This window comes from Salvelinus fontinalis, chromosome 35 (genome assembly GCF_029448725.1).
Source record: "Salvelinus fontinalis isolate EN_2023a chromosome 35, ASM2944872v1, whole genome shotgun sequence".
NCBI classification, from domain to species: domain Eukaryota; kingdom Metazoa; phylum Chordata; class Actinopteri; order Salmoniformes; family Salmonidae; genus Salvelinus; species Salvelinus fontinalis.
The window spans coordinates 33,845,553-33,865,185 of record NC_074699.1 but is presented as its reverse complement, the minus strand read 5'-3'; the positions used below and the strand labels follow the sequence as shown (position 1 = coordinate 33,865,185).

Sequence of the window (19,633 nt, the reverse complement as noted above, 5' to 3'; positions counted from 1 at the left end):
ACAGACCAAAGCACAGATTTCCACCGGTCTAATGTCCATTGCGTGTGTTTCTTGGCCAAAGCAAGTCTCTTCTTCTTATCGGTGTCCTTTAATAGTGGTTTCTTTGCAGCAATTCAACCATGAAGGCCTGATTAACACAGTCTCATCTGAACAGTTGATGTTGAAATGTGTCTGTTACTTGAACTCAGTGAAACATTTTTTTTTGGCTGCAATCTGAGGCTGGTATCTCTAATGAATTTATCCTCTGCAGCAGAGGTAACTCTGGGTCTTCCTTCCTGTGGCAGTCCTCATTAGAGCCAGTTTCATCATAGAGCTTGATGTTTTTGCGACTTCACTTGAGGAAACAAAAAATTACAGAAATTTCCCAGATTGACTGACCTTCATGTCTTGAAGAAATGATGGACTGTCGTTTGTCTTTGCTTATTTGAGCTGTTCTTGCCATAATATGGACCTGGTCTTTTACCAAATAGGGCTATCCTCTGTATAATACCCCTACCTTGTCACAACACAACTGATTGGCTCAAACGCATTAAGAAGGAAAGAAATTCCACAAATGAACTTTTAACAAGGCACAGCTGTTAATTGTAATGCATTCCAGGTGACTACCTCATGAAGCTGGTTGAGAGAATGCCAAGAGTGTGTAAAGCTGTCATCAAGGCAAAGGGTGGCTATTTGAAGAATCTCAAATATAAAATGTATTTAGATTTGTTTAACACTTTTTTGGTTACTACATGATTCCATATGTGTTGATTCATAGTTTTGAGGTCTTCACTACTATTATACAATGTAGAAAATAGTAAAAATAAAGAAAAACCCAGGAATGAGTAGGTGTGTCCAAACTTTTGCCTGGTACTGTATCTATATTTTAATAGTGTGATATATTGTAGCATTGTATTGATGTTGATTGTTTTCTGCCCAGGGACTACAGATGAAAATGAGCTATCTAGCTAAATCTGGTGCAATGGCATGTTGTACAAGGTCCCCGACAAATACATGAATACATCAGAAACAATAGGAGGGCCAGAATGGCAACAAGCCCTTGGGCTGTACTGGGTTTTATCATCAATATTCTATTATATATGTAATGTTGTCTCCAGGTGGAGCAGCCTTCTACCTTAATTATCAAATACATTCAGTCAATCAATCAATCACTAACCCGTTTGACAACCTGGATGAGGATACATTTATACTACAACAGTTTCCATGTATACATGTAAATTACACTTTTACAAGTCATAAAAAATGATGCTATGGAGTTGAGGTCAAAAACGGAGAAAAAATAATGTCCTCCGTCTACACAATGCATATTAATTTGGCACATGAAAAGCATAATTTAATATCAACATGAATAGAATAGTACAAAATAGAATAGACTGTACACTCTTAGAAAAAAGGGTTCCAATAGGGTTTTTCGGCTGTCCCGTAGGAGAACCCTTTTTGGTTCCAGGTAGAACCCTTTTGGGTTCCATGTAGAGCCCTCTGTGGAAAGTCTTCTACCAGGAACCAAAAGGGGATCTTCAAAGGGTTCTCCTATGGGGACAGCGGAATAACCCTTTTAGGTTCAAGATAGCACCTTTTCTCTAAGATTGTAGAACTCACCCTGGCTGGTTGTCTTGATAAGATGAGTAAATCCGCCTGGAGTTCTTCCTGACACTCTTGTGTCGTTTCATGTTAGTCGAGGGTCTACTGACCACAGCAGTCTCAGACACGCCACTCATCCTGACCGTAATTCAGCACTCGTGTGTGTTTCTGATTGTGGGTGTATGTATGCAAGCTTAAACTTTCAGCTCTGTCCGTCCATCTGTGTGTGTGTTAGCGTCAGGCTGTGTATGTGGATGACGAGTGTCCCTGCGTGTGTGTGTTCTCCGTGGTATTTGCTTGTCCGCGTGTGTGTGCAGTTCAGTTCAAACTTTCAGAAAGCACTGACTTGACACATCCCCCTGTGCTCTCCTGAGACGCTCTGCAGACTGACTGAGGCAAAGCTGAATGAAGTCAAGGGGCTGTGTATGTGTACGTGCGTGTTGGAGCTGAGAGACGGGAGTGGCTGGGGCAACCTGCAGTCGTGGTACCTCATTGGAGCATCAATGAGGTACCACACAAGCCCTGCCTGACTCTTTCTCGGATCCAATCAGAGACATACTGACCTCTTAAAGGGCTAGTGCATGCAACACACACACCACACACACATACCTCACTGGCTGTCATGGGGGAGTTGTATATTTGTGGCTGACACAACTATGGTTGGTTTGTGTGTTTTTCTCCAATCAAACTCAAATAATATATAAATGATAATATCTTCTAACAGTAAAGCCTGTGACTCCATTCATTCAAACCCATAATGCAGTATAGGCCACTGTGACGGGAGTTTACTTGGTGTTTTTTTTACAAAAGCAATTTGCTCATCCATTTGACCCCAGTGAAATGAATACAATCTAAAACCTTTTTCTATTCACTTCATGAACTGACTGAATTGAAAAGTGATTTGAGCTAACCCTGGTAGATAGTGGATACCGATCATAGTATATGTTCATTTAAATAATATAGTGTACGTTGTAATTCTTACGTTTTCATTCAGTGTCTTTCCTAAGTAGGTCTAAAATGAAACCCTAACCATTAAATAAACCCCTTTGGAACCCTTTGCCAGGAACACACAGAGAATTTTAATCCAGTTCACATACAGAGGTGCTTTCATAAGCCTTGGGGTGTAGTCAAATCAGATCAAATCACACCTCTTAACACAAATATAAGGAAATGTCTCTTCTCTGAGAAGTGACACCACAATGATATGATAATGGAGCATATGTTCAGTTGGCTCGTGGAGTCGTTAGTCTGTCGTTTTAGAATAGAAGGCAGAAGGTTATCGTAGCCCAATCGAGGGGGGACGTGTTTTTTTATGCAATTTTTAATTGAGCTCTCTGTGAGTGGACTCCATGGAGCACATCAGACAGGAACGATTGTCTAAGTTTTAATTTGAACTGAAAACCTGGAGACTGAATTGTCAGATCGTGGTCTTGCATGCTTAATAAGACATTTGAGGAAAAGTTCAGGGATGCGTCCCAAATGGCACTATATTCCCTACATAGTGCACTACTTTTGACAAGGTTCTAGAAGGCTCTGGTCAAAAGTAGTGCACTAGAACATAGGGTGCCATTTGGGACATAATCCAGGAAGTAGTGATGTTATGAAAACATTTCGTTTTAGTTTAAAGTTATTTCCAGTTATTTTAGTGAGGTATTGAAGGCTGAATTAAGACAGAGATTGTGAAAAACCCTGGGCCGACTACCCAGGCCTGCAAGCAAAAATGGTTGCAATGACTGGCTAACGCCCTTTGCAGCGCCATGGGTTTTACACCGGTTTTAAAATGTTTTTGGTTTTTGGTGACAGAAAAACCACATCTTTACCTGGTTATCTGACCAGAAAACCATATTAAAACTAGAAAATGACATCAATATGATATCCCATGCCAAATAGGGTGGTGTGAATTGGGGTTATGTATGGACTGCAATCTCTCCAGAAAACAGACAGGCCACACTAGGTCATCTTGCTTTGTAGATTTACTATCCCTTTAAGGTGGATGGGCTGAATAGGAGAGATGTGCATGCTTTCATCTTGTATTCAGACAGACTAGCTATCAAAGAATAGCACCATCATTATCTACAGTAATTACACAGTACTGCCTCACTGGGTTCCTCCACTGTACTGTCTCTCCCCCTACACACTCTTACAATGAACACACACACTCCCACACACGAGCTCACACACACCCAAGTAATTCAAGCATCAATGGCTATTGTGACTAGTACAATAGAGCTGTCGGCTATGCTTCAGTGCTTTGAACACAAGCTTCGATAGTTCACGAGACATAAATTTGATGAAAGGTTAATTAGAAGTTTGTGGCAGCGAATATAAAGGCTTTATCAACATTATCTCACTGTGCCCGTCTCTGGAGACATAGGTTCCGGCTGTAGGGGCTTCTATGGACCTTCCATAATAGGACATCAGCACACAAAGGTTCTAAAGAGTTTTACCTCTGGGGTCTACTTGGAGTTTCAGGATGACTTTGGGATGATATTTGATTATGAGTCGTGGATGAAATCGTGTTAAATACCATAAGCCTCTTGTCCTCTACAAAACAGCACTGTGATTTATTTCACGCCAAATGACCAAGATCAAAATGGCAGTAATCTAAAAGATCATGGGGAAGTTTCCCGGACCCAGATTAAACCTAGTCCAGGACTAAAAAGCAGAATCTCCATTGAAGGTGCTTTCTGATTCAGGACTAGGTTTAATCTGTGTCCGGGAAATGGCCCCTGAACGGTCAATACAGATGTCAGATATAGAGAATCCTCGCCCATAAGATATCAATACTACAGCTCTGTTTAATGGGATGAGTGTAGGAGCGGATGTTAGAAAGCGTTGTTCATCTGTGGTGCCAGTGATGTCCTTTATAAAAGGCCTATTTTGGTGTAATACATAAGCAATAGTGTTGGAACATCAATACATTCACAATCACATTACAAAAGGTATTGAACCTCCTATTCTATTTCACAGATTTAAAATGTTCAATATTTTCTGTCACCAAAGATGCAACTGTGCTGCTTTTATGATATCCAATTCACAAGAAAATACATTTATGGAGTCAATTATTTTCCTGAGCCTGACGTAATGTCCCTGGATTACAATGATACAACAAAATGGATAGATGTAACAAGATGGATCTGTTGAGAAACATGCCAAGATTTATTACACACACACACACACACACACACACACACACACACACACACACACACACACACACACACACACACACACACACACACACACACACACACACACACACACACACACACACACACACACACACACACACACACACACACACACACTTTAGCCTGCATTTAGATGTGTGTGACTGGTTAATGATAACAATGGGAAAAGAGGGACATTTATTTTTATATGGCTTTAACACATAATTTAGGGTTAGGGTATAGGGTTCTAGGTTAGTATAAGTGTTATACTGTACACTATAGGCATGGTATAGAGTATAGGGTTCTAGGTTAGTATAAGTGATATACTGTACACTATAGGCATGGTATAGAGTATAGGGTTCTAGGTTAGTATAAGTGTTATACTGTACACTATAGGCATGGTATAGGGTATAGGGTTCTAGGTTAGTATAAGTGTCATACTGTACACTATAGGCATGGTATAGGGTATAGGGTTCTAGGTTAGTATAAGTGTTATACTGTACACTATAGGCATGGTATAGGGTATAGGATACTAGGTTAGTATAAGTGTTATAATGTACACTATAGGCATGGTATAGGATATAGGGTTCTAGGTTAGTATAAGTGTTATACTGTATACTATAGGCATGGTATAGGGTATAGGGTTCTAGGTTAGTATAAGTGTTAAACTGTACACTATAGGCATGGTATAGGGTATAGGGTTCTAGGTTAGTATAAGTGTTATACTGTATACTATAGGCATGGTATAGGGTATAGGGTTCTAGGTTAGTATAAGTGTTATACTGTATACTATAGGCATGGTATAGGGTATAGGGTTCTAGGTTAGTATACGTGTTATACTGTATACTATAGGCATGGTATAGGGTATAGGGTTCTAGGTTAGTATAAGTGTTATACTGTATACTATAGGCATGGTATAGGGTATAGGGTTCTAGGTTAGTATAAGTGTTATACTGTATACTATAGGCATGGTATAGGGTATAGGGTTCTAGGTTAGTATAAGTGTTATACTGTATACTATAGGCATGGTATAGGGTATAGGGTTCTAGGTTAGTATACGTGTTATACTGTATACTATAGGCATGGTATAGGGTATAGGGTTCTAGGTTAGTATAAGTGTTATACTGTATACTATAGGCATGGTATAGGGTATAGGGTTCTAGGTTAGTATACGTGTTATACTGTACACTATAGGAAGGGTATAGGATATAGGGTTCTAGGTTAGTATAAGTGTTATACTGTACACTATAGGCATGGTATAGGGTATAGGGTTCTAGGTTAGTATAAGTGTTATACTGTACACTATAGGCATGGTATAGGGTATAGGGTTCTAGGTTAGTATAAGTGTTATACTGTACACTATAGGTATGGTATAGGGTTAGGGTTAGTGTAGAAGGTATAGGGTATAGCCTACCTTAGAGCATAACTGGATGGATTGGGCTCCTAAAGTGTGTCCTGTATTATAGGGTGTAGGGTTAGTGTAGAATGTTAGGGTTAAGGTATAGGGTTAGGGTATAGGAATAGTGTAGAAGGTTAGGGTTAGGGTATAGGGTTAGGGTTAGGGTTAGTGTAGAAGGTATAGGGTGTAGGGCCCTCAAACTCAACTCTGGACCTCAAAGCCTGTTCCACTGCGTTTTTTAGACCTGGGACACCAGGTCGGTGCAATAATTATCAGGTAGAACAGAAAACCAGCAGGCTTCAGACCTCGTAGTTAGTTTATAGCCTACCTTAGAGCATAACAACTGGTTTTGAAGTTCTCTGATCTCAAAGTGAACAAAAAGTAAATCTCACTTCAGCGGACCACAGCCCCTTGAAATAAAATAGGCCTATCTTTATCTGTCGCAAATGGCAGCCTATTCCCTTTATAGTGCACTACTTTTAATCAGATCCCTTTGTGCCCTGGTCAAAATTACTGCACTATAAAGGGAAAAGGGTGCAAGCCATGAAACCCAAAGCTCCAAATGATCTACACCCTATAAAGGTTTTCCCATTGAGAGTATAATTACAGGGATAACCTCTAACTCTGACCAAGGTCAGACATGTTAGTCTTTAGCCTCCATTACCGCCAGTTCATCTAGAGAGCTGCGGCACAAAGCAAAATGTAATCTCCGCCGAGAGATCGCTTTGCCAAGTCGGGACTTGGTCCAACGCTATAACTCTGTGAGACAATCAAGCGGGGAGAAATTGAATCATGAAGTTGTAATGATAAAGGGAGCCGCAGCGGTAGCCCCTCTGCTGAATGATAGTGTCCCCTTCTGTAAATCCAATACCAGGTTTATCTACTTTGTAATGAAGCTGATTCGCAACTAAAGGACCCTGGAGACAGAATGACGTGGAAGGGGTGGCGTTGTGAGGTATGTAGAGAACACACTCCTAGAGAGGAGTATGTCTGGGCCTAGGCCTGCTGTGTTAGGTTATGTGGAGAAAAGGTTGCAGATTGGTTGTCTAAAGTAATCAGTTGATCATCTCGGACTAATGCTCTTCTTTTTGATTTAATTTTTTACACATTTTTATTAATTTTAGGCCTAATGTTCAATATTACATTAGTTCTAATAGGCTTGGCAACAGATTAGAGGTGGCTTGGCAAAAGGTGGCTTAGACTGATTAGAGGTGGCTAGGCTACATGGGGCTCAGACTGATTAGAGGTGGCTAGGCTACATGGGGCTCAGACTGATTAGAGGTGGCTAGGCTACATGGGGCTCAGACTGATTAGAGGTGGCTAGGCTACATGGGGCTCAGACTGATTAGAGGTGGCTAGGCTACAGGGGTCTCAGACTGATTAGAGGTGGCTAGGCTGCAGGGGTCTCAGACTGATTAGAGGTGGCTAGGCTACCGGGGTCTCAGACTGATTAGAGGTGGCTAGGCTACCGGGGTCTCAGACTGATTAGAGGTGGCTAGGCTACAGGGGTCTCAGACTGATTAGAGGTGGCTAGGCTACAGGGGTCTCAGACTGATTAGAGGTGGCTAGGCTACCGGGGTCTCAGACTGATTAGCGGTAGCTAGGCTACATGGGGCTCAGACTGATTAGAGGTGGCGAGGCTACAGGGGTCTCAGACTGATTAGAGGTGGCTAGGCTACATGGGGCTCAGACTGATTAGAGGTGGCTAGGCTACATGGGGCTCAGACTGATTAGAGGTGGCTAGGCTACATGGGGCTCAGACTGATTAGAGGTGGCTAGGCTACATGGGGCTTAGACTGATTAGCGGTAGCTAGGCTACAGGGGGCTTAGACTGATTAGAGGTGGCTAGGCTACATGGGGCTTAGACTGATTAGAGGTGGCTAGGCTACATGGGGCTTAGACTGATTAGCGGTAGCTAGGCTACAGGGGGCTTAGACTGATTAGAGGTGGCTAGGCAACAGGGGGCTAAGACTGATTAGCGGTAGCTAGGCTACAGGAGGCTCAGACTGATGAGAGATGGCTTGGCTACAGGGGGCTCAGACTGATAAGAGGTGGCTAGGCTACAGGAGGTTCAGACTGATTAAAGGTAGCTAGGCTACAGGAGGCTCAGACTGATGAGAGATGGCTTGGCTACAGGGGGCTCAGACTGATAAGAGGTGGCTAGGCTACAGGAGGCTCAGACTGATTAGAGGTGGCTAGGCTAAAGGGGGCTCAGACTGATTAGAGGTGGCTAGGCTACAGGGGTCTCAGACTGATTAGAGGTGGCTAGGCTACAGGGGGCTCAGACTGATTAGAGGTGGCTAGGCTACATGAAATAGGCAAGGATACACTTGAGATATGAAAATAACATAATTCAGGTTTTAGACTAGTCCCTGTCTACAGTGTTTTCCTAGTCAGGCAGTTCTTCCCTCTCTATTTTAATGACATCGGAAATACCTTAGTCATGACTTCTTCTCTCGGAACTTCCCGCCAATAGTGCTAAACCTGCCGGCGCGTGATTCACAGCGTGGGAAAGTGATGCCGGAGCGTGTGTTTCGCTGGAACATCTATTCAACGGAGATGAGGCAGAAAGGTAATGAAGATTTGAATCTCCTATGCCAGCAGAAACATCAACAGGGCCTATACGTTCTCTCTCTGCATGAATAGCCTTGATAGAACAAACCATTTTGCAACCGCACTTCTTGTTTTGAATGACATGCTGAATCCCTGTAGCCTTGAACAATCAATTGTTCATGAATATGAGACATCCACAGGCCTGATCCACAATCAATTATATGCTAATAAAATACATCTATGGTTATTTATAATAGTGCATAAAACTTTGACTCTGCCACTGATGATTGCGCCGACGGAGAAGGGCGACATCTTACGAGTTCCAACCCAACTGTGCTATATAGTGAGTGAGTGTTTTTTTACGTACGGAAAGTTTGTACTATTATTACATAACCTGAGTTTAGGAACAAAAATTAGGAACACTTAATATTGAGTTGCACCCCCTTATCCCCTCAGAACAGCCTCAATTCATGGGGGCATGGACTCTACAAGATGTCAAAAGCGTTCCACAGGGATGCTGGCCCATGTTGACTCCAATGTTGTGTCAAGTTGGCTGGATGTCCTTTGGGTGGTTGTCCAGTCTTGATACACACAGGAAACGAATAAACCCAATGCAACGGCCAGTTTTACAGATGGTGGGCCTACAACATGGATGGGCCTACAACATGGATGGGCCGACAACATGGATGGGCCGACAACATGGATGGGCCGACAACATGGTGGGCCTACAACATGGATGGGCCGACAACATGGATGGGCCTACAACATGGTGGGCCGACAACATGGATGGGCAGACAACATGGTGGGCCTACAACATGGATGGGCCTACAACATGGATGGGCCGACAACATGGATGGGCCGGCAACATGGATGGGCCGACAACATGGATGGGCCGACAAAATGGATCGGCCGACAACATGGATGGGCCTACAACATGGATGGACCTACAACATGGATGGGCCGACAACATGGATGGGCCTACAACATGGGTGGGCCTACAATATAGATGGGCCGACAACATGGATGGGCCTACAACATGGATGGGCCTACAACATGGATGGGCCTACAACATGGATGGGCCTACAACATGGATGGGCCTACAACATGGATGGGCCTACAACATGGATGGGCCTACAACATGGATGGGCCTACAACATGGATGGGCCTACAACATGGATGGGCCTACAACATGGATGGGTCAACAACATGGATGGGCCTATAACATGGATGGGCCTATAACATGGATGGGCCTACAACATGGATGGGCATTCAGAACATTACATTGTGGCCGACAACATGGATGGGCCTACAACATGGATGGGCCTACAACATGGATGGGCCGACAACATGGATGGGCCTACAACATGGATGGGCCTACAACATGGATGGGCCTACAACATGGTGGGCCTACAACATGGGTGGGCCTACAACATGGGTGGGCCTACAACATGGATGGACCTACAACATGGATGGGCCGACAACATGGATGGGCCTACAACATGGGTGGGCCTACAATATAGATGGGCCGACAACATGGATGGGCCTACAACATGGATGGGCCTACAACATGGATGGGCCTACAACATGGATGGGCCGACAACATGGATGGGCCGACAACATGGATGGGCCGACAACATGGTGGGCCTACAACATGGATGGGCCGACAACATGGATGGGCCTACAACATGGTGGGCCGACAACATGGATGGGCAGACAACATGGTGGGCCTACAACATGGATGGGCCTACAACATGGATGGGCCGACAACATGGATGGGCCGGCAACATGGATGGGCCGACAACATGGATGGGCCGACAAAATGGATCGGCCGACAACATGGATGGGCCTACAACATGGATGGACCGACAACATGGATGGGCCGACAACATGGATGGGCCTACAACATGGGTGGGCCTACAATATAGATGGGCCGACAACATGGATGGGCCTACAACATGGATGGGCCTACAACATGGATGGGCCTACAACATGGATGGGCCTACAACATGGATGGGCCTACAACATGGATGGGCCTACAACATGGATGGGCCTACAACATGGATGGGCCTACAACATGGATGGGTCAACAACATGGATGGGCCTATAACATGGATGGGCCTACAACATGGATGGGCCTACAACATGGATGGGCATTCAGAACATTACATTGTGGCCGACAACATGGATGGGCCTACAACATGGATGGGCCGACAACATGGATGGGCCGACAACATGGTGGGCCTACAACATGGATGGGCCGACAACATGGATGGGCCGACAACATGGATGGGCCGACAACATGGTGGGCCTACAACATGGATGGGCCGACAACATGGATGGGCCTACAACATGGTGGGCCGACAACATGGATGGGCAGACAACATGGTGGGCCTACAACATGGATGGGCCTACAACATGGATGGGCCGACAACATGGATGGGCCGGCAACATGGATGGGCCGACAACATGGATGGGCCGACAAAATGGATCGGCCGACAACATGGATGGGCCTACAACATGGATGGACCTACAACATGGATGGGCCGACAACATGGATGGGCCTACAACATGGGTGGGCCTACAATATAGATGGGCCGACAACATGGATGGGCCTACAACATGGATGGGCCTACAACATGGATGGGCCTACAACATGGATGGGCCTACAACATGGATGGGCCGGCAACATGGATGGGCCGACAACATGGATGGGCCGACAAAATGGATCGGCCGACAACATGGATGGGCCTACAACATGGATGGACCTACAACATGGATGGGCCGACAACATGGATGGGCCTACAACATGGGTGGGCCTACAATATAGATGGGCCGACAACATGGATGGGCCTACAACATGGATGGGCCTACAACATGGATGGGCCTACAACATGGATGGGCCTACAACATGGATGGGCCTACAACATGGATGGGCCTACAACATGGATGGGCCTACAACATGGATGGGCCTACAACATGGATGGGCCTACAACATGGATGGGTCAACAACATGGATGGGCCTATAACATGGATGGGCCTACAACATGGATGGGCCTACAACATGGATGGGCATTCAGAACATTACATTGTGGCCGACAACATGGATGGGCCTACAACATGAATGGGCCTACAACATGGATGGGCCGACAACATGGATGGGCCTACAACATGGATGGGCCTACAACATGGATGGGCCTACAACATGGATGGGCCTACAACATGGTGGGTCTACAACATGGGTGGGCCTACAACATGGATGGTCCGACAACATGGATGGGCCGACAACATGGTGGGCCTACAACATGGATGGGCCTACAACATGGATGGGCCGACAACATGGATGGGCCGACAACATGGATGGGCCTACAACATGGTGGGCCGACAACATGGATGGGCCGACAACATGGATGGGCCTACAACATGGATGGGCCTACAACATGGATGGGCCTACAACATGGATGGGCCTACAACATGGATGGGCCTACAACATGGATGGGCCGACAACATGGATGGGCCGACAACATGGATGGGCCGACAACATGGATGGGCCTACAACATGGATGGGCCTACAACATGGATGGGCCGACAACATGGATGGGCCTACAACATGGATGGGCCTACAACATGGATGGGCCTACAACATGGATGGGCCGACAACATGGATGGGCCGACAACATGGATGGGCCGACAACATGGATGGGCCTACAACATGGATGGGCCGACAACATGGATGGGCCTACAACATGGATGGGCCTACAACATGGATGGGCCGACAACATGGATGGGCCGACAACATGGATGGGCCGACAACATGGTGGGCCGACAACATGGATGTCTTTTTTGGGGTCCAGTCGGGACCGGCCTAGACTTGCACATCCACGGACATTGGATTTTGGTCCGGTACGTATCAAAACCTGAACCAATCATAGACGTCTATGTCTCCTTGATTTGTGTTAAACACAGACGTCTATAAATTACACCTTTTCAACCTTCATTCAGAACCGAAAATGAACTTGATTTCAATGCCTGGAAAATACGTGTTTTCAACATTCCTGAAAATATGTATTTTAAATGTATGGAAAATACGTATTTTCACCCTTCATTCAGAATCTAAATTTAACCTAACTTCAACGTCTGGAAAATATGGATTTTACATGTCTTTTCAACGTCATTTTGCGTATAGGGACTATTCTAGTTTTGCAGTGGCAGCATTTTTTTGTCTTTTCTAGGGCAGCAGAAGGGCAAGGACCGGGCCTGCTTGTAAACAAGGACTGTTTTTTTCTGATCCATTTGAAGTTATTTTAATGGGCAGCAAAATGTGCTATTCTTTCAAAAAGAAGGACATTTCTAAATGACCCCAAAATTTTGAACGGTAGTGTACCTAGAAAGACTCACAGCTTTATAAACGCTGATTGACACAGGGGTGTGAATGCTTAAATAAATGAAATATTTCTGTATATCATTTTCAATACATTTGCAAAAAATTATAAAAACATGTTTCACTTTGTCTTTATGGGGTATTGTGTGTAGATGGGTGAGAATAAAAAAATACAGTTGGGGGCAGCTCCAAAATGCAGGTGTTTCAGCCTAGCTCAGTGCTTTCTGCGATGGTGGGGCAAGCCAGCAGAAAATACCGAGCGTTGCGCCGTGATTGGCTCAGTGTTCTGTCGCTCATGGGGACACTACGTCACCGCCAAGTCTAAGGCTAGACCTAGACAATTCTAGCCCCTTGGTGATGCCATAGAGTTACATTAGAAGTGCCCATCCAAGAAGGCTCAAGGTTATTGGCCACAGATAAAAGGATGTCAAATCACGTTATATCTACAGTAGCTTTGATTGGACTGATCATGTCAACATCATACTTTCAAAATCTTAGCTAGCAGTCATCATCATGAATCAAGTCGACAATCTACTGGCATATCCTTTTTAATCCTTGTCATATGAAGATAAATAATGAAGAGAAATTATAGATAAAACATATCGGTGCTCATCGGCCATTGGACAAACATTACACAACAAGTTGGAAATCGCAAATTCAACAACGAGTGGTTTGGAAGGAATCAGTGGCTAACTGCAAGCATTGCAAAGCAATCCTTAGCCTGCTATTCAGTAGAGTGGCTGTGGCTGTGTAGTCCCAAGTCTAAGATTAAGGGTCTCTTTTCGTAGTTTCAAATGATAAACATTCAACATTGGCCATGCTGTCAATGAAGCATGATTTGTGTCGTGCTCAAAACAACTGTTAACTCGGAACTGCAAAATCTGACTTCAGTGAGTTCAAGACAACAGGGAACTCTTGAAAAATGAGCTCTGTCTGGGAAAATACGTTTTGAACTTTCATCCAACTCGGAATTGTAAATTGGGAACTCGGGCTTCTTTCTAGAGCTACGACCTGAAGATCACTGACGTCATCATGATTCAACCTTTTTTTGTTTGTTCCCAGTTGTCTTGAAAGCACCATAAATCCAGAGAATGCCAGACTTTGATGACAAAGTTTTAAGACAATATTTTCCCACGAAGGCGCGCCGCGCCACCTTCCTGTTCAAGTGGGCACAACACAACAAGGTGAGTTCAACAATTTATTGTCTGCTGCTGCATAAATGATGTAATATGCCAGGTGTAACGGCAGTCTAGCTCTTCCTCCTCCTCGGACGAGGAGAGGAGAGAAGGATCGGAGGACCAATGTGCAGCGTGGTAATTTTCCATGAATTTAATTAACACAAAGACTGGAGGGCAGCTCATGACTGGAGGGCAGCTCATGACTGGAGAGCAGCTCATGACTGGAGGGCAGCTCATGACTGGGGGGCAGCTCATGACTGTAGGGCCGCTCATGACTGGAAGGCAGCTCATGACTGTAGGGCCGCTCAAGACTGGAAGGCCGCTCATGACTGGAAGGCCGCTCATGACTGGAAGGCAGCTCATGACTGGATGGCAGCTCATGACTGGAGGGCAGCTCATGACTGGAAGGCAGCGCATGACTGGAGTGCAGCTCATGACTGGAGTGCAGCTCATGACTGGAAGGCAGCTCATGACTGGAAGGCAGCTCATGACTGGAAGGCAGCTCATGACTGGAGTGCAGCTCATGACTGGAAGGCAGCTCATGACTGGAGGGCAGCTCATGACTGAGTGGCAGCTCATGACTGAGTGGCAGCTCATGACTGGAGGGCGGCTCTGGCAGCTCCTGACTGGCTGGCGGCTCTGGCAGCTCCTGACTGGCTGGCGGCTCTGGCAGCTCCTGACTGGCTGGCGGCTCTGGCGGCTCCTGACTGACGGATGGCTCTGGCGGCTCCTGACCGACGGACGGCTCTAATGGCTCGGGACAGACGGGCGGCTCTGAAGGCTCGTGGCAGACGGATGGCTCAGATGGCGCTGGGCAGACTGATGGCTCAGATGGCGCTGGGCAGACGGATGGCTCAGATGGCGCTGGGCAGACGGATGGCTCAGATGGCGCTGGGCAGACAGATGGCTCAGATGGCGCTGGGCAGACGGATGGCTCAGATGGCGCTGGGCAGACGGATGGCTCAGATGGCGCTGGGCAGACGGATGGCTCAGATGGCGCTGGGCAGACGGATGGCTCAGATGGCGCTGGGCAGACGGATGGCTCAGATGGCGCTGGGCAGACGGATGGCTCAGATGGCGCTGGGCAGACGGATGGCTCAGATGGCGCTGGGCAGACGGATGGCTCAGATGGCGCTGGGCAGACGGATGGCTCAGATGGTGCTGGGCAGGCAACCGACTCTGACCTGCTGAGGTGCACAGTAGCCCTGGTGCGTGGTGCCGGAACTGGTGGTACCGGACTGGAGACACGCACCTTAAGGCTAGTGCGGGGAGCAGGAACAGGGCACACTGAATTCTCAAAGCGCACTATAGGCCTGGTGCATGGTACCGGCACTGGTGGTACCGGGCTGAGGGCACACACCTCAGGGGGAGTGCGGGAAGAAGGAACAGTGCGTACAGGGCTCTGGAGACGCACAGGACGCTTGGTGCGTGGTGCCGGAACTGGAGGCACTGAGCTGGAGACACGCACCACAGGGAGAGTGCGTGGAGGAGGAACAGGGCTCTGGAGACGCACTGGAAGCCTGGTACGTGGTGTAGGCACTGGTGGTACTGGGCTGGGGCGGGAAGGTGGCGCTGGATATACCAGACCGTGCAGGCGTACTGGCTCCCTTGAGCAACGAGCCTGCCCAACCTTACCTGGTTGAATGCTCCCCGTAGCCCATCCAGTGCGGGGAGGTGGAATAACCCGCACTGGGCTGTGTTGGCGAACCGGGGACACCATGCGTAAGGTTGGTGCCATGTACACCGGCCCGAGGAGACGTACTGGAGGCTAGATATGTTGAGCCGGCTTCATGGCACTTGGCTCAATGCTCAATCTAGCCCGGCCAGTGCGGGGAGGTGGAATAACCCGCACCGGGCTATGCACACGTACAGGAGACACCGTGCGCTCTTCCGCATAACACGGTGTCTGCCCGTACTCCCGCTCTCCACGGTAAGCATGGGATGTGGGCGCAGGTCTCCTACCTGCCTTCGCCACACTACCCTTTATCCCCCCCCCCCCCCCCCCCAAGAAATGTTTGGGGTTTCTTCACGGGCTTCCAGCCACGCTTCCGTGCTGCCTCCTCATACCACCGCTCCTGGGCTTTAGCTGCCTCCATCTCTTCCCGAGAGCGGCGATATTCTCCAATGTGAGCCCAGTGTCCTTTACCCTCCAGAATTTCCTTCCATGTCCAGGATTCCTGTGTAGTGGGCCGCTGCTGCTCGTACTCACGCTGCTTGGTCCGAGTTTGGTGGGTGGTTCTGTAACGGCAGTCTAGCTCTTCCTCCTCCTCGGACGAGGAGAGAGGATCGGAGGACCAATGTGCAGCGTGGTAATTTTCCATGAATTTAATTAACACAAAGACAAGATACTGACAAACTAATACAAAACAACAAATGACCGTGAAGCTACAAACGAAAGTGCAATACACAAGCTACTAACGTTAGACATAGACACTATACAAAATAACAAACGAACTAACCGTCACAGTTCTGTGTGGCACAAACACTGACACAGGAAACAACCACCCACAATCCCCAACACAAAACAAACCACCTGTATATGATTCTCAATCAGGGACAACGATTGACAGCTGTCTCTGATTGAGAACCATATTAGGCTGAACACAGAAACAGACGAACTAGACACACAACATAGAATTCCCACCCAGCTCACGTCCTGACCAACACTTAACAAGCAAAACACATAAGAACTCTGGTCAGGACGTTACACCAGGGGATATGTTTACTGAAGCTAAGAAAGTAATACTAAGTGTATGTTGTGTAGTAAGCTGTTAGTAGCCCATGTGCCTCACCCTAATAATTTGGTCTATTTTCACCAACTGTTCTGACTTGGTGGTGCACTTGTAGCCTCAATAACCTGTTTTTGATAAATGTAATCATCAAATATTGTAAGAGCTTTCATTGTCTGCTTAGATGCCCCCTTTATTTATCATAAGAACGGCCCATGTTCTGAATTCTGTCGCTGTATATTTCAAAAGTGCTGAACAAATAGTTATATTGACTACGTCCATCCTAGCTCGCTCTCATTAATGTCTTAATCGCTATTACGGATTGCCTCTTATCCGCTTGTCGTCCCCTTATGCCATAGTTTGTAGATCTCAATTGTCAGTAGAAACCACATTTGTTTAAGCAAGTCAGCATATCAGCTATGTTTTTTTTTATTAAAGCAGTAAATGAGGCTGAATTAACTGTTTCGCTGCCAGACAAGGCTCTGCTGATAGCCAGGTGTAACAGTGGTAAGGTGTTGGGACTCTGCTGTTGGGACTCTGTTGATAACCAGGTGTAACAGTGGTAAGGTGTTGGGACTCTGCTGATAACCAGGTGTAACAGTGGTAAGGTGTTGGGACTCTGCTGATAGCCAGGTGTAACAGTGGTAAGGTGTTGGGACTCTGCTGATAACCAGGTGTAACAGTGGTAAGGTGTTGGGACTCTGTTGATAACCAGGTGTAACAGTGGTAAGGTGTTGGGACTCTGCTGATAACCAGGTGTAACAGTGGTAAGGTGTTGGGACTCTGCTGATAACCAGGTGTAACAGTGGTAAGGTGTTGGGACTCTGCTGATAACCAGGTGTAACAGTGGTAAGGTGTTGGGACTCTGCTGATAGTCAGGTGTAACAGTGGTAAGGTGTTGGGACTCTGCTGATAGCCAGGTGTAACAGTGGTAAGGTGTTGGGACTCTGCTGATAACCAGGTGTAACAGTGGTAAGGTGTTGGGACTCTGCTGATAACCAGGTGTAACAGTGGTAAGGTGTTGGGACTCTGCTGATAACCAGGTGTAACAGTGGTAAGGTGTTGGGACTCTGCTGTTGGGACTCTGCTGATAGCCAGGTGTAACAGTGGTAAGGTGTTGGGACTCTGCTGATAACCAGGTGTAACAGTGGTAAGGTGTTGGGACTCTGCTGATAACCAGGTGTAACAGTGGTAAGGTGTTGGGACTCTGCTGTTGGGACTCTGCTGATAGCCAGGTGTAACAGTGGTAAGGTGTTGGGACTCTGCTGATAACCAGGTGTAACAGTGGTATAGTGTTGGGACTCTGCTGATAACCAGGTGTAACAGTGGTAAGGTGTTGGGACTCTGCTGATAACCAGGTGTAACAGTGGTAAGGTGTTGGGACTCTGCTGATAACCAGGTGTAACAGTGGTATAGTGTTGGGACTCTGCTGATAACCAGGTGTAACAGTGGTATAGTGTTGGGACTCTGCTGATAACCAGGTGTAACAGTGGTAAGGTGTTGGGACTCTGCTGATAACCAGGTGTAACAGTGGTAAGGTGTTGGGACTCTGCTGTTGGGACTCTGCTGATAGCCAGGTGTAACAGTGGTAAGGTGTTGGGACTCTGTTGATAACCAGGTGTAACAGTGGTAAGGTGTTGGGACTCTGCTGATAACCAGGTGTAACAGTGGTAAGGTGTTGGGACTCTGCTGATAACCAGGTGTAACAGTGGTAAGGTGTTGGGACTCTGCTGATAACCAGGTGTAACAGTGGTAAGGTGTTGGGACTCTGCTGATAACCAGGTGTAACAGTGGTAAGGTGTTGGGACTCTGCTGATAACCAGGTGTAACAGTGGTAAGGTGTTGGGACTCTGCTGATAACCAGGTGTAGCAGTGGTAAGGTGTTGGGACTCTGCTGATAGCCAGGTGTAAAAGTGGTAAGGTGTTGGGACTCTGCTGATAACCAGGTGTAACAGTGGTAAGGTGTTGGGACTCTGCTGATAACCAGGTGTAACAGTGGTAAGGTGTTGGGACTCTGTTGATAACCAGGTGTAACAGTGGTAAGGTGTTGGGACTCTGCTGATAACCAGGTGTAACAGTGGTAAGGTGTTGGGACTCTGCTGATAGCCAGGTGTAACAGTGTAAAGGTGTTGGGACTCTGTTGATAACCAGGTGTAACAGTGGTAAGGTGTTGGGACTCTGCTGATAGCCAGGTGTAACAGTGGTAAGGTGTTGGGACTCTGCTGATAACCAGGTGTAACAGTGGTAAGGTGTTGGGACTCTGCTGATAACCAGGTGTAACAGTGGTAAGGTGTTGGGACTCTGCTGATAACCAGGTGTAACAGTGGTAAGGTGTTGGGACTCTGCTGATAGCCAGGTGTAACAGTGGTAAGGTGTTGGGACTCTGCTGATAACCAGGTGTAACAGTGGTAAGGTGTTGGGACTCTGCTGATAACCAGGTGTAACAGTGGTAAGGTGTTGGGACTCTGCTGATAGCCAGGTGTAACAGTGGTAAGGTGTTGGGACTCTGCTGATAACCAGGTGTAACAGTGGTATAGTGTTGGGACTCTGCTGATAACCAGGTGTAACAGTGGTAAGGTGTTGGGACTCTGCTGATAACCAGGTGTAACAGTGGTAAGGTGTTGGGACTCTGCTGATAACCAGGT

At 46.8% G+C, this 19,633-nt stretch overlaps 1 protein-coding gene across 1 annotated transcript in view; it reads right to left on the bottom strand.

The window, feature by feature from the left end:
• The window catches only part of LOC129834779 (transmembrane channel-like protein 3), a 63,660-nt gene extending 61,636 nt beyond the window's left edge, over positions 1–2,024 (bottom strand). Inside the window, exon 1 of the mRNA XM_055900050.1 lies at positions 1,600–2,024. Within this exon, the coding sequence (XP_055756025.1) occupies positions 1,600–1,718 (119 nt within the window). The 5' untranslated portion in view covers positions 1,719–2,024. The remainder of the gene's footprint in view (positions 1–1,599) is intronic.
• Positions 2,025–19,633: the final 17,609 nt, after the last annotated feature.